Below are 16000 nucleotides of genomic sequence, written 5' to 3'. Positions count from 1 at the left end.
TTCCCAAAGGGGAAGAAAAGATCTATTTTTTTTTCATTAGCTCGGCAACTCAAATTTACTCCTCAGCTACCACATGGTGAAAAGAAAGCCCGACTCCTGTTAATTGTCCTCTGACCTGTACTCTTACATTGTGACCTTGCACTGCACACACACACACACACACACACACACACACACACACACACACACACTCATAAGCAAAGAGAAATTTTAAAAGAAATGAAGGGCCTGTTTGGTTCTTAAACCCACCTGGCTGTCTGCCCTTTATGCCTTCGCTTCCATCTAGGCTTCAAACAAAATCAACTCCCAGTAGAAGAAATTAATCGCTTCTCGGCCTTTTGGCTAAGATCAAGTGTAGTAGAAGAAATTAAAGTGAAAATGAGTGAAACCTCATCTGCCCAGCCTCAGAAAATGGCACCCCAGTTCTGATCATCTCATATTCAAATTGAGATTTCAGAATACCTGAACAATTCAGGTCAAAATGTCCTGATATTTGAAAGAAGCACCTACCAGATAGGTGCTAATTGGAGAACATTCAGACATTGGTTCACATTCTGAATACATGGACTAGCAAGTGTTCAAGTCTGCATTGTATTTTGCTGATGAAACATTCTCTAAATGGGACTCTGGGGAAAAAATGGGGGGAAAACAGAAGTTTATGACTCATGAAAGTTTTAATGAAAGCCCAGCCCCCCATACTAACTCTTTTGGATTGTATACAGATGCCAAATATTCTTTTTTTTTTTTTTCCCAAATGTGCATTGATATGAAGGTGTCAGATCCCCTGGAACTGGAGTTACAGACAGTTTTGAGGTGCCATGTGGGTGCTGGAAATTGAACACAGGTCTTCTGGAAGAGCAACCAGTGCTCTTAACCAATTGAACCAACTCCCCAGCCCCCAACTTTCTTTTTAAAAAAAATCAACTTTTAAATAATAATTCTACCCATTGCGAATCTTTAAGGATGAGCTTCCCAACACACTTATATACTCGGGAGGCAGAGGCAGGGGATCTCTGTGAGTTCGAGGCCAGCCTGGGCTACCAAGTAAGTCCCAGGAAAGGCACAAAGCTACACAGAGAAACCCTGTCTCGAAAAACCAAAAAAAAAAAAAAAAAAAAAAAAAAGAATCTTAAATCCTGAAGACCACAGGCTCTAAACCCACCATTATCTCATAAGATCTAAATTTCTAGAATGATCCAGCTCATTATAATGTTAATCCTGGAGCACAAAACAGTGCCCAGTGTACACATATTTGCCAGTAACAATTTCTTTAATAAATAGGTTTAGTTCTATATGGAAGACAAAATGATTGGAGGTGTTAACCTCAAGGATTTAAAATGTCCCAAGATATATTTTATCAGATTGTTAAATTTTAACATTGTTTATCTCTAAAATCATCGATATACTACTTAATCCCAAGACCAAGATATTTGAAAGTTGGAGTTTTACTTGCCAGATGAAAAGAGAAAAGAAACTCACCCTTTAAAAGTATTACACCAGCTCAGACCACCTCATAGGCCCTTCAAAATCCATCAAAACCAGCCAATGAGAGCCCTGTGACATCTTTTCTATCTGTGGAATGGCTAGTTAAAAATCACCCCAGTCTTCTGTATTACATACAGAGTTCTCTTGTCTTCTTACATGAATGGTTGCTATCATTACATCAGCCTCCAGTAACTTCAATACATGAATGGCTAGCTTACGGTCCAAGAGTGGATGGGCTTTTCTGTCCCTTTCAGAGGCATCTGCCAACCAACAGGAACAGGGAGACAAAGCTATCTTTAAGTATTCTGCCCCAATCAATGAATAGGCCATGCCTAAAAAGCAGCTTCAAATGAGACTGTGTGAACGTGGAGGATACCCAGGGGCTTCTGAAAACCTCCTTCCAGCGTGAGAGAGAACTCTCTTTGCATATAGGAATGAAAGTAAATTGAACTGAAAGCCGAGCTGTGTCTACTTGACTTTGAAGGGTAGGCCTAATAGAGGGTGGTGATGGAAACAATTCAATAAGTGACAGGGACAAAAGGGTGTGTGTTATATGTGAACAGCCTTGCTTACTCAAACTGAGGAGCGGATTCCTTGATAGTGAAGAGACAGAACATATAAGCTCTCTTTCTACACTGAGTGATCTTGTCTTCCTTTGATTCAGCTTTTAATATTATTCCATTATTAATATAACCACACTGGAGATGAATTAGATGAATAGAAGTATAAAAATGCAATGACCTATCTATAATTCCAGTAAACACAGGGAATTCTTGTTCTCTGTTTCTCTGTTTCTCTGTTTTCTCTGTTTCTCTGTTTCTCTGTTTCTCTCTCTCTCTCTCTCTCTCTCTCTCTCTCTCTCTCTCTCTCTCTCTCTCTCTCCCTCTCTGTGTATGTGTGTGTGTGTGTGTGTGTGTGTGTGTGTGTGTGTGTGTGTATGTGTGTGTGTTTCTGAATGTGGAAGGTACAGGATGATACAGAAGCATGTGTGCCCACGTGTATGGAAGCCAGAGATTAGTCTTGGGTATTATTCCTAAGGAGCCATTCACCTTGTTTTTGGGACAGACTCAGGTCTGGTACTAGTCAACTAGTCACGCTGGGTAGCTAGCAACAGGAGGCTTCCTCCTATCTCTACTTCCCTGGCTATAGGCTTACAAACTTATGATATGACATCCTGGTCTTATGTGGATTCTGGGAAGGGGGTGTGTCAAACTTATGTCCTCCTGCTCATGAAGCGAGCATTTCACTGACTGAGTTATGTTCCTCGAAGTGCTGCTTTTTTGGTACATTTTTTCCAGTGTAATTACAACTTGAGAGTTTTATTCAGATGAAACCAGACTAAACATATAAAAATATCTGACCTGACTCCCCTGCTTCCTTTATTCCTTTATCTTAAGAGAAAGGAGCCCCTCCACTGAGTTCTGAGTTTTGTGGGTATTTAGTGAGAATGACTTTCAACATTTCAGCACACACACACACACACACACACACACACACACACTCCATTTATTATTTGTGGAAAAGGGGGATTTATAAACCATGAAGGATACATGGAGGTCAGAAGACATCTTTGGAGAATAGATTCATTCCTTAATGCATGTGAGTCCTGGGATTGAACACAAGTCCTCAGGCATGGCAGCAAATACCTTTACACCCTGAGCAGTCTCACTGGCCCTTATGTCTTTTTTATTATATTCATAATATTTTACATTATGGACATTTTGTACATAGTAGGGGGTGAGTGAAGTACTGAATGAGTGTATTGCTTGCCAAGAGCACAGTCTTTGCAAGGACTCCAAGGCTTCAGAGCTGTAGGAGTGCCAATACCATCCTTTAGATCAAGTGCAAATGTTAACAGTGTGTGCAGGAAATGTCCATTATAGCTCCCCACCCCCAGGATGTTTACCACCTGAACTGCTCCCTTACAGAGACTGCACCTACCAAGGTTATCTAGCCATCCTCTTGTTTATCTGTGTGTAATTATCCTGCCTACTTGTTCAACTGAGTGTAAGGAACATATTGAGCATCCAAGAGGCTGCAGCCTCTGCCTCAGCTTTTCTGTGTGTCCCTGGGTTTGTCATTTCTTCATTCCCTTGCCACCCAAGTAAGTCAATCCCTGGAGCCATGCAGAATGCAGCAGTCCATGACACTGAAAGTTCTTTATGAACATCATTTTTTATTTATTTGTACGTGCAGTGCTGGAGATTGAACCCAGGTCCTTGTGAATCCTTACCATGGAACTACACTCTTCAGCCCAAAGCATCATTTTAACAGTAAAAAGAAAATCATGCAGATAAGTTATAGAATTATAGATATACATTTTAAATTTACTTAGTTACATCTGAAGTGGTGTTTCAACAATTATTAGAAATCATTAAAAATATGGCAATAAACATCTTTGCCTAGCTCCAGCATGGAAATCTTGTGGCCTCAATGTTAAAAATTCGTTGGGGTGTGTGTGTGTGTGTGTGTGTGTGTGTGTGTGTGTGTGTGTGTGTGTGTGTGAGAGAGAGAGAGAGAGAGAGAGAGAGAGAGAGAGAGAGAGAGAGAGAGAGAGAGAGATCTGAGAGAGAGGTCAATTGGGTGTATGCATGCCATGGTGCACATGTGGATGTCAGAGGACCATTTCATGAAGCCAATTCTCTCCTCCCACTTTACGTAGGCTTCAGGGGTAAAATTCAGGTCAACTGGCTTGAAATCAAATACTTTCTCCACCTAAGCTGGCTTCCTGGTCCTGTCCTTCATACTTAGATAGATCATTTAGGGAGTGTTTGGTTTGTTTTTATTCCCACTTAAGATTCACTGAGCTAGAAAGCTGACTGTGATGAGATGGAGTGCAGTTAGTCCATCATATACTTCAAATGTGTTTGATTAGGAGAAGCACTAAGCATTGATTAATGGAAATATAGTTAACATGGGAATACAGCCTTTGAAAGAGTAAATTCATTTAATTATATACCTTTTAACTATATAATCAGAACTATTTATTTGAGTTTCAAGACTGAATACCCAAAGCACTTTTCCAATATTTAAAGTATGTTACACTAAATTAAAAAAGGTAATAGTTTACGTTCTGCTTCCACTAATTAATAAGACATCTTTTACTTTAATTTTAAACATATAGTATAGAGGAAAATAGTACTTAACTGTACAGAAAAATCTGTACATATTTCTATCATTTCCTTCACTATACAAAATCTTTTATTGCATTCAATATAATGGTTTTAAAACAACTGCCCCAATTTGGTTCCATTTGGTCTGTTTTTTTATTCTTTATATTTTGTCTATTTTCCCACTTGGGTAGGAAATGTGACTTATAAAGAATTAACTTAAATGATGCAGAAAGAAGCAAATGGCTTGGCGAATCTCCAGGTACACTTAGTGACCCATTGCCTGAAAATGGAAAAAATGACCACAAGAATTTTGCTTAAAACGCTTCCTCCCACCACTAAGCCTGTGCCTGTAGACTTGGGGGAAGCCATAGAAGGAGGGAGTTCCGATCAGACAAACATTTACTCACTTGAAAGTAACTTCCTCGTATTTCCTCAAGATTCTTGTTTAGTCAGAGACTGAATTGGTTCTCACAGAGAAATACATAGAAGATGCAGTCAAATACTTTTACTTCGCAAGAGTAATGTGCTCCAATATGGCTTTAACATTTCAAATTGACCAAAGAAAAATGAAGCTTGAGCTTCTTGTGTGTGCTTCCTCGAAGAGAGCCTGAAGGCAAAGCTGTTTGCTAATGTTTGTACTCCAATAACCATATTTTTCTGATTATGAGATGAGGCACTTGTTATCTGTGTCAAGGAGGAGGGTAGGTCCTTGAATTCACATTAAAAGTACGAAAGCAGCCACATCTGGAAGATTGGGGCCCCGCCCATGCCTCATAGTTTCAATCCTCTGGCATTTCAGCTCTTCTTAGGAGCCCACATGGAAGCTGTCAGAGCAAATCCACAGGGGATTGGTGACATTAGGCTGGACACATGCAGGATCCTCCCCGACACATCTCACTGGTGAATATAAAGTAAGTGGAACACTTGTACCAATTGTTTCAGTCTACAAATTTTCCAGAAGCTTCTTGACCTCCAAAACATTAGTCTCTAGTTAAAGCAAAGAGTAGAGCTGGGGGAAAAAATGTGAAGCCTGTTTTGTTCCAAAGTGCTGGGGATTCTGGACATTTGGACCACCTGTCTGAAGAGATTGGCTCCACAAATAATTTAGTTCATGACTGAATTTCATTCTTAATGTATAAGTCTGGGTGGAACTACTGAGTGATATCCTACAAAAGTGCACATGGAAAGAAGGTATTGCAAGGGTATAAGTCTGGATGGTTCTTTTTGCTTGAAGCAAAAAGTCCTAATTAGTCTACTAAAGAGCAAAGAGGGGGAGTATGGAGGGAAGGATGTTTCCAGAAATAGAATTTTTTGTGGTATGATTTTTGTAAAATTATGGGAAAATATTTTAGATATTTATAAAGGCTTTTCAAATCTTTGTTAATGCAATTCACCATCTCATAGAGGATTTTAGGAATTTAAGGTCACTGTTTATTACTGATAAACTAATGAATAATTGCATAAATGAGTAAATTATACAGGTTATGATTAAAGATCTTTGAACTGTGTGTATTAGAATTCATGTAAAAATCTTGTTAAGAAGACCTTCAAATACATTATTACATTACTAACAATATTTTAGATACTTACAGAATGCATGTATTGACTACAGATTACCACTGAAGCTCACGAGTATTATTTAGCAAGTCATACAATGAAGTAATGAATATTTTTCTTTTTGAAATACTATAGCTTGAACCAAGGCCTCATGCAGACTAGACAAGAGCCTATCATTGAGGTACATCCCCAGCCTTGGGCAAATATTTGAAGGATGTGTCTTACAGAATATGTATGCTCAACATACAATCCTCATTCCCTTTGCTCCAAAGTGGGTCTAACTTAGCCAGAGTGCTTTCCTTCTGCATGTTGCACTATCTCCCTCTATTTACTTTCCAAAGCAACAGACAAGCTGAAGGATTGATCAGGAAAATCGGAGTTCAAGGTCATTCTTGACCAAATAGCAAATCTCCTAGCCTGGGATACATGAATCCTGTCTCAAAAGTTTATATACATACATATATACATATACATAAAAGTATGTATGTATATATATATATATATGTGTGTGTGTGTGTGTGTGTGTGTGTGTGTGCTTGTTATGTGTGTGTATATTACATGTTATAGGTAATTTTATATCAAAAGTCCAGAAAATTAAGTAAAACATAAATCTAGTTTAAAAAATATAGAAAGCTTAGATAGTGAAACTTTCTGGAAAGAAAAATAAGGGTACCAAAGAGTAACATCTAATAATAGTAAGACAGCTATCTGTTCCTTTTAAAACCAAGACAGTATTTGTGAAAATTTTTAGTAAATATTCCAATTAGTGCAAATACTTATTGAATAAGTAATGAAATTAGCAAAATACTTTCAAAAAGTAAAGAGTTTGGATTAAAAGTCATTTTAATGACATTGTAATTTAGCATGTCTGAATGGAATAAACATATTTACATAATGAATTAATATATTTACATATAAAACCACGTACAATAGCAGTCATATAGTGGTTATATATTTGTATGTAATCTTTAGAATTATAAATCTATATCTTCCAAAATTTTTAACATATGTTCTAAATAATTAGAGATTTTTTTAAATAAAAAATGTATTTACTTAGAAGTATTCAGAATGTCAACAAAACAGCTGCATTTTTTTTTTGCAATTACAGAGTGGTATTCAGTTAACAGAACAATTATCTTCGTAATAAGCTGCATCAGAGACAACTGAAGATGAAAAAAACAAAAATAAAAACAAAACAAACAAACAAACAAAAAACTCTACCGTCCCCATATATAACTAATTTGTGCTATGCACCAACAAGAGTCTGCTTTAAATTTCCATGCCAATTTACAACCCCAGACTGTACCAGGCAAGGTTAGTGGCTATTGAGAACACCACCAGGACAGGGCTATCTAAAGACACATTGTATAGTGTGTTAACTTTACCAAAAAAAAAGACACTGTACGGTTTAAAAACAAATCTTACACAGCCTTACATTTCAATTTTTTCTTTAAAAGGAGTGAGTTGTGTACAGGGGGGTTAAGTGCTTTATAGACAAGAAAAAAACTGCGTTAGAACCAACTTTTTCATCATCTTCTTCATCTTTGTCTTTCTCTTCTTCCTCCTCTTCCTCACCCTCTTCATCCTCCTCCCCATCTTCCTCTTCCTTCTTTTTCTTGCTCTTTTCAGCCTTGACGACCCCCTTCTTTGCCGCATCGGGTTTTCCTTTAGCTCTGTAGGCAGCAATATCCTTCTCGTACTTCTCCTTCAGCTCGGCAGCCTTCTTCTCGTAGGGCTGCTTGTAGTCCACAGCAGTGTTGTTCCACATCTCCCCCAGCTTCTTCGCCATGCCCCCGATGGACAAGCCGGGGTGCTCTCCTTTGATTTTGGGGCAGTACTCAGAACAGAACAAGAAGAAGGCCGAAGGAAGCCTCTTGGGTGCATTGGGGTCCTTGAACTTCTTTTTGGTCTCCCCTTTGGGGGGGATGTAGGTTTTCATTTCTCTCTCATAACGAGTCTTGTCAGCCTTTGTCGTGTCTTCACATTTCCCCTTTTCTTTAGCAGACATGGTTTTCCACCTTCCTGAGCACTTCTTCGAGAACTCTGAGAAGTTGACAGAAGCATCCGGGTGCTTCTTCTTGTGTTCCTCCCGGCAAGTTTGCACAAAGAATGCATATGAGGACATTTTGCTTCTCGGTTTCTTAGGATCTCCTTTGCCCATGTTTAGTTGATTTTCCTCCACGAGGCACAGAGTCGCCCAGTGCCCGTTCGGCTCTCGCTTGCCCCGGCGCTGTCTCTATGGAGCTCAATGATTTTTTTTTTCAAAGCCTTGACATTTGCTCCTCATGATAGTCTCAGCTAGAATAATGGTTCTAATATTTAAGATGTTTTCTAATACAAGATTGCTTATCTACCAGTGTATTTATAATATATTTTTGTCATTTAATAAGGTATGTTTAAAATTCATTTACCATGTTTGAGCACAGAATACTCAAATCTGTATACTCCTTGCTTTTCTGAAGATTTGAACAGTCAAGCAACTGGAATACAGCTCAGTCATAGAGTCCTTACTGACCCTGGCTTTATTCTCTAGAATTTCCAAAATGAATTAACAAATAAAAAGCTAAGTTTTATTTTGGAAAAAAATATTGTTCAAACCCATTGTCTGTTGAGTACTTTACTGGATGCACAGGACAAGGTGACACATTTTTTTTCCTGATTCTTAAAGGTCAATATACTGAATCTCATGTGGTTAGAATAACCAATGTTGATTCAATGAAGAGAAGACAAGCCTGAACCTTTTCTTGATGAGTCACTCTGACTCCTTGGTGGTGGTGAAGGACTCAATCCATTGAACCTTCTCTTCACTGGCAAGCATACAAATGGACATTCTTTCTTACCATTGTACACAGTGGTGACCACAAATGGACATGTGGAATGCATGGAAGGATCGTCATTGGACAGCTCATGCATGACAACTCTGAGGTCATCCCTCTGGACAGTGAAGATAAAGACATATTTGTACATTTCTAAAACACAGACTTCAGTTTCCAGGAAAAATGTTGTCTTATTAATTTGAGCATACTGGTATTTATTTTTCTTATTTTCTGTTTTCAATAATAACGTAAAGATGCCAAAACAAAAAAAAATGGTGATTGGAGGGGTCATGATTTTATATTCCACAAATTCCTTTTAATTACATGTTTCTTCTCATTAGGAAGGCTATATGTCCTTACATTTTGCTGTGAGACTCACATAGCAACCACCAAAGGATAGTATTTCCTACACTATTAGGACAGGATTATCTCTGACTTTTTTTTGGTCAATGAATGATGTATTAAAGTTATTTCCATGTCATATGCAAAATATTGTCTGTGGCAGCTTTAAGCACTGTCACGTGATTACCGCAGTCCGAAGATGAACGGCTTCTTCAGCCTTGATTGCAAAATTTGTAAGATGATGCAGAGTTGCATCTGACTTATGCTGACATGGGAAAGAGAGAATCCTTAACCTTAATCCTAAAATCTGCATTATATGTTCCTGTAGTGCTACAAAGCGCAAGGCAAATGATAGAGCACATAAACGGAAATAAGGAGGTTAATAATGAAGCCAAGCTCCATCTGTTTGGAGTTATCATTCTTATCTGCATTCCATAATTTACCTTTCCTTTCATTTGGCTGCCATTTACATTAATAGTAGTAAGCATAGTGTCTGTGTCCACCTCATCCTAACCTTCAAATTGCTCCAGAATCCTATGTCCTATAGATTGTTCTGGATTTAAAAAAAAGCAAAAGCACAACTGAAAACCTCACATGAGTTAGATGGCTTCTTCACTTCCTTCATTGTCATGTACTGTGGCTCTGAAGGTCAGATGTCTCCATAAGATGGCCCATTAGTGCCAAGTGTCATTTGTTGCCTGAGTCTCTAACACAGACACTTTCATTCTAGTACACTCACCTGCTGACACATCTTTCCTAAAAAGGCATTCACATGCTGTGTTGGAAGTTGTATACTTTGATTCTTGGCTTCCTGTTAAGTTTAGGCAAGACAATGCATTCTACCCTTGCTTCCTGGGAAGGCCAATCAGTACCATGGTGACATTTGTAGACAGGAGAATCTACTACAGAAAGTTCCGCTGCCACTGAATTGAAAATATTTTTATATTAGCTGTGTGGCCCAGAAAGAGATGGTCCTTTTGATGTCATTCTGAAGACCCTTTCACATATTGTCAATCTCAACAAAAAGACAGTTCAGGGGAATTCAGAGAATTAAATGTGTCACCACGTAGAGGAGTGACTGAGGCATGGCATATAGAGATGCAAACGGATGTTCATCTCAGTCCCCTAAGTGTATTCTGTCTCCCATTACCATAGACAATTCGCACAGTACCCTTGCATTTCTGGTACTAGAAGAATGCCTGGCATATATTATACATTCAAGAAATATTACTTAATGAAATGACAGAAATTTAATAATAAAAATGCATAAGAATGAATCCAGAAATGAACTAGAACTTACCAATGCTGCAGTTTCTCACAAAGAGTACTCTCTTGAAGATTTCTCTTTCTTCAAGTTTCCCAATGCTTGAAATCTTGTTGAAGACACTCCACAAGCAAGACAGTTTATATTGGCTCTCAGAATATTCATAAGAGTTGTTCTTCAGACAAATTTCAATAAATGATAAAAATGTATGTGACATGGTACATAACTGTAATCCCAACACTTGGGAGGCAGGAAGCTCATTAGTTAGAGGACAGTTTGAGCTATATAGTGAGACTTTATCTCAAACATGAAAAGATAAACTGTAAAGACAATTTGTGAGTTCACCAGAAGACAGAGACTATCTCCACTTCTTTATCCTCTAACTTTAAAAATGATTTGTCTATATCTACATAAAATAACATATGAATAATTAATGTTCACTAAGTTTTCTTATATTATAATGAATGTGAGAAATTCAGGACTAGATAACATGTATTTTTGAAAACCTTCCTTACAATCACCAGTAGATAAATACCAATATTCAAAGTCTTTCTTCTCTGTTTATAAGAAAAAAAATATTTTAGTCAGAATTTTCATATCTTTCTTCCATATTAAATGTTGTATAGCATTTCATACACAAGAAAATATTTCTTCAAAAATTCTTAAACAAGCAATTGAAGGAATGAATGAATCAGTTAAAGAAAATAAATGAAACTGTTCAAGACTAGAAAATTAAAATAGAACCAATAAAGAAAACACAAACAGAGGGAATCTTGCAAATGAAAGTTTAGAAATGAGAAAAGGAACTATAGAGACAAGCTTCACCAACAAAACACAAGAGATATAAGAGCAAATCTCAGGCTTTGAAGATATGATAGAAAAAAATGGATACATTGGTCAAAAAAAATGTTAAATCTAAAAAATCCTTGACACAAAACAGTCAGGAAATCTGGGACACTATAAAACAAAACAAAATACATATAATAGGAATAGAGGAAGGAGAAGAATACCAGATCAAAAGCCCAAAAAATATTTTCCACAAAATCATAGAAGAAAAACTTCTTAACCTAAAGAAGGAGATGCATTTGAAGGAATTAGAAGCATTTAAAATACCAAAAAGAGTGGACAATAAAAGAATGTCCACATAATAATCAAAACACTGAACTTACAGAACAAAGAAAGTATATTAAAGCCTTCAATAGAAAAATACCAAGTAACAAATAATGCAGACCTATTAGAATTTCACCTCAATTCTCAATGAAGTCTCTAAAGCAAGTAGAGCATGGACAGATGCGCTACCAACTCAAAGAGACCACAGATGCCAACCCAGATTATTATATCAAGCAAAACTTTCAATCACTGTAAATGGAGAAAATAAAATATACCATGATGAAGTCAGTTTTAAACAATATCTATTTATAAATCCAGCACTACAGAAAGTGATAGAAGGAAAAATACAAATGAAGGAGGTTAACTACACACATGAAATAAAGAGTCTTACATCAGCAATACCCAAAGAAAGGAAACACACACAGAGACACACAGACACACAGACACACAGACACACAGACACACACACACACACACACACAGACGCACATGCACAGCAAAATATATACACTGAAACACACATACACACAATCACCACCACCACCAACAACAAAAAGCAACAAAATAACAGGAATTAACAATCATTGGTCATTGATATTCCTCAATATCAATGGCTTCAATTCCCCAATAAAAAGACACAAATTAACTGAATGGATATGAAAACAGGACTCATCCTTTTGCTACGTAGTAGAAACATACCTGAACATCAAGGATAGACATTACCTTGGAGTAAAAAGACATATCAAGCAAGTGAAAGTGAGAAGCAAAAAAGTGTAACCATTTTAATATCTAACAAAATAGTCTTCAAACCAAAATTAATCAAAAGAAATGGGGAAGGACTCTGAATATTGAACAAAGAAAAAAATCCATCAAGATGATATTTCCATTCTTAACATCTATGCCTGAAACACAAGGGCACCCACTTTTGTAAAAGAAGTACTACTATAGTTTAAATCACATAATGACCCTCACACACTAGTAGTGGGAGACTTCAGTACTCCATTTTCACCAATATACATGTCATCCAGACAAAAACTAAATAGAAAAATGCTGTGGTTAACTGATGTTATAATCCAAATGAATCTAACAGATATTTATAGAACATTCCACCAAAATGCAAAAGAATATACCTTATTCACAGCACCTCACAGAACTTTCTCCAAAATTGACTACATGCTCAGATACAAAGAATGTCTCAATAAATACAAGAAAATTGAAATAACTCCCTGAATCTTGTCAGACCATCATGGATTAAAGCTTGATATCAACAATAGAAACAACAGAAAGCCTGTAAACTTATGGAAACAGAACAATTCTCTATTCAAGGAAAATGGGTCAAGACAGAAATAAAGATATTAGAACTCAATGAAAATGAATACACAACATTTACAATAGAAAATTTATGATGCACAATGAAAGTGGCTCTAAGAGGAATGTTCAAAGCACTAAGTGCCTGCATGAAAACTTTGGAGAGATCTCATGCTGGCAACTAAACAGCACACCTGAGAGCTCTAGAACAAAAAGGAATAAGCACACCCAAGAGGAGTAGATGGCAAGATATAATCAAACTGAGATCTAAAATCAATAAAATAGAAACAAAGAGAACAAAACAAAGAATCAATGAAAGAAAGAGTTGGTTCTTTGAGAAAAACCAATGAGATAGACAAACCCTTAACAAAACTAACTTAAAGTCATAGAGAATATCCAAATTAATAAAAGCAAAAACAAAAAGGGGCACATAACAACAGACACTAAAGAAATCCAATGAATCATAAGGTCATGCTTTAAAAACCTGTCCTTGGCCAGGTGATGGTGGCACAAGCCTTTAATCCCAGCACTCAGGAGGAAGAGGCAGGCAGATCTCTGTGAGTTCAAGGCAAGCCTGGTGTACAGAGTGAGATCCAGGACAGGCACTAATACTACACAGAGAAACCCCATCTCAAAAAACAAACAAAATATCTGTCCTCAAATTGCAAAGGAAGATAAGGACACAACCAGAAAATGTAAGCACACCACATTAAGTTTGAATAAATCACAAGAAGGTGTAGGGAAGATAATATTTAAAACAAAAACTGATGGCGTGGGGTGTTTTTTTTTAATTTTTGTTTGTTCCTTGAGAATTTGTATAATTTTTTGATCATATTCAACTTTTCCAAATTTATTCCCCATATTTGTTCTGCCCAAAATATTCTTGGTTGTGTGTCCTTCCACTATAGCTGCTCTTATGGTTTTGAAGTATAACATAATTAATTATTACTATAACAATAATTTGTATATAGTGATGTTACTTTCTATTATTGCTACAATAAATCTAATTTTGTATTTAAAAATAAATAAATAAAAATTTATCCTCCACCAAATTGGAAAATCTAAAAGAAATGGATAATTTTTATGATAAGCACCACTTAACAAAGTTACATCAAGATCAGAAAAACAAACTAAATAGGCCTATAACCACTAGTGAAATAAAAGCAGTTATTTAAAGTCTCACAACAAGAAGCACAAAAAGGCCAGGGAAGATTGATTTAGTACAATATTCTATCAGAATTTCAAAGAAGAGTTAATGCCAATATGTCTCAATTTATTTCATAGAACTGAAATAGAAGGAACATTGTTCAACTCATTTTATGAGACCATAGTTACCGTGAAACCCAAACCACATAAAGACTCAATAAAGAAAGAATTACAGACCAATTTCCCTTATGAACATAGAAGGAAAAATATACATGCAAACCAAATCCAAGATCATGATCAAGTAGGCTTCATCAAGAGATGCAGCGATGTTTCAACATACAAAAAGAAAAAAGAAAAAAGAAAAATCAGTTAATGTAATCCAGCACATTAAGAAACTAAAAGAAAGGGGAAAAAAGACAAAAACAAAAACAAATACATGATCATCCCATTAGATGTTGAAAAGGCCTTTTACAAAATCAAACACCCATTCATAATGGAAGTATTGGCGAGATTATAGGTAAAAGTGACATACCTAGACAGAATACAAGCAATTTATATCAAGCCCACAGCAATATCAAATTAAACAGAGTAAAACTCAAAGCAATTCCATGAAAATAAAGAACAAGACAAGGTTGTTCATTCTTTCGATGTCTATTCAATATAGTATTTGAAGATTTAGCTAGAGTACTATGACAACTGAGGGAGATCAAGGGGATACAAATTGGAAAGGAAGAAGTCCAAGTATTATTATTTGCAGGTCATATGATAGTATACATACGTGAGTCTAAAATTCCACTTGGGAACTCCTATAGCTGAAAAACACTTTCAGCAAAGTAGCTGGATACAAAATTAGCTCATAAAAATCAGTAGCCCTCTTATACATAGAGATGACAACTGGACTGAGAAAGAAACCAGGGAAACAACACCTTTCACTATAGCCTCAAATAATATAAAATATATTGGGGTACCTATATCCAAGTAAGTAAAGGACTTATAGGATAAAAACTTCAAGTAATTGAAGCAAGAAATTGAAGAGGTATCAGAAAGTTGAATGATCTCCCATGCTCATGATCTATAGTTGGACTTTCTTTGAACCACCAGCTCCCAAAAAATGACATGAAGACTTTTTAATAATTATGAAAACTTGCCCTTAGCTTAGACTTGTTCCCAGCTAGCTTTTATAACTTAAATTAACCCATTCATATTAATCTACATTCTGATACATGGCTCATTACCTCTCCTCCATACTGTATGTCCCACTTCCTCTCATTGGCAAATTCTCTGCCTCTCAGATTCTTGCCTCCAGTTCCTCTCTTTCTCTTTCCCAGAACTCCCATCTATCCTCTCCCACTTAGATATTGGCCATTAAGCTCTTTATTAAATCAATCAGAAGGTACCTTAGCAGAGACACATCTTCACAGGGTACAAAAAGATTTATCCCCCAACATTTCCCCCTTTTTCTCCAAATAAAAAGGAAAGGTTTTAACTCTAACACAGTAAAATTATATACAGTTAGAACAATTACAAAGTAAGAATTACATTCACAATGTCAAGTCCATTTGTATTTGGCAAATTCAGAGAAAGTACTCTATTATCTAGCCTATCTTGGTGAGTCCAAAGTTTTATACCTAAACCACTTTCTTATATTTTTAGTTGTGAGCCTAGCCTTTAATGGCTGAGCCATCCCTCCAGCCCATAAACCACTTTCTATCATAACTTGTACTACAAGCCTAAAAATATCCATTCAGATCTTAAAACATTTTCTAAGATAAACAACTTAAACTTTTTTTGTTTCTTACCCTTTAAAACTTCATATCTCTTTTTGCGAGTTTCTTTTTTGATTTTGATAACAAGGAAAA

At 36.4% G+C, this 16000-nt stretch overlaps 1 protein-coding gene and 1 pseudogene across 1 annotated transcript; one reads left to right on the top strand and one right to left on the bottom strand.

The window, feature by feature from the left end:
* Window positions 1-322: 322 nt before the first annotated feature.
* Window positions 323-394, top strand: LOC114694867 (annotated as a pseudogene).
* A 7211-nt stretch (window positions 395-7605) lies between these two features.
* On the bottom strand, window positions 7606-8335 carry LOC114694848 (high mobility group protein B1-like). The gene has a single exon (XM_037197295.1). It carries the CDS (start codon window positions 8314-8316, stop codon window positions 7606-7608), a length of 711 nt encoding a protein of 236 aa, XP_037053190.1. The 5' UTR covers window positions 8317-8335.
* Between the last annotated feature and the right edge of the window lie 7665 nt (window positions 8336-16000).

The sequence above is a fragment of the Peromyscus leucopus genome, chromosome 20 (genome assembly GCF_004664715.2).
Source record: "Peromyscus leucopus breed LL Stock chromosome 20, UCI_PerLeu_2.1, whole genome shotgun sequence".
NCBI lineage: Eukaryota > Metazoa > Chordata > Mammalia > Rodentia > Cricetidae > Peromyscus > Peromyscus leucopus.
Note: the sequence above shows the minus strand (reverse complement) of the source record. Positions and strands in the feature narration are given on the sequence as shown.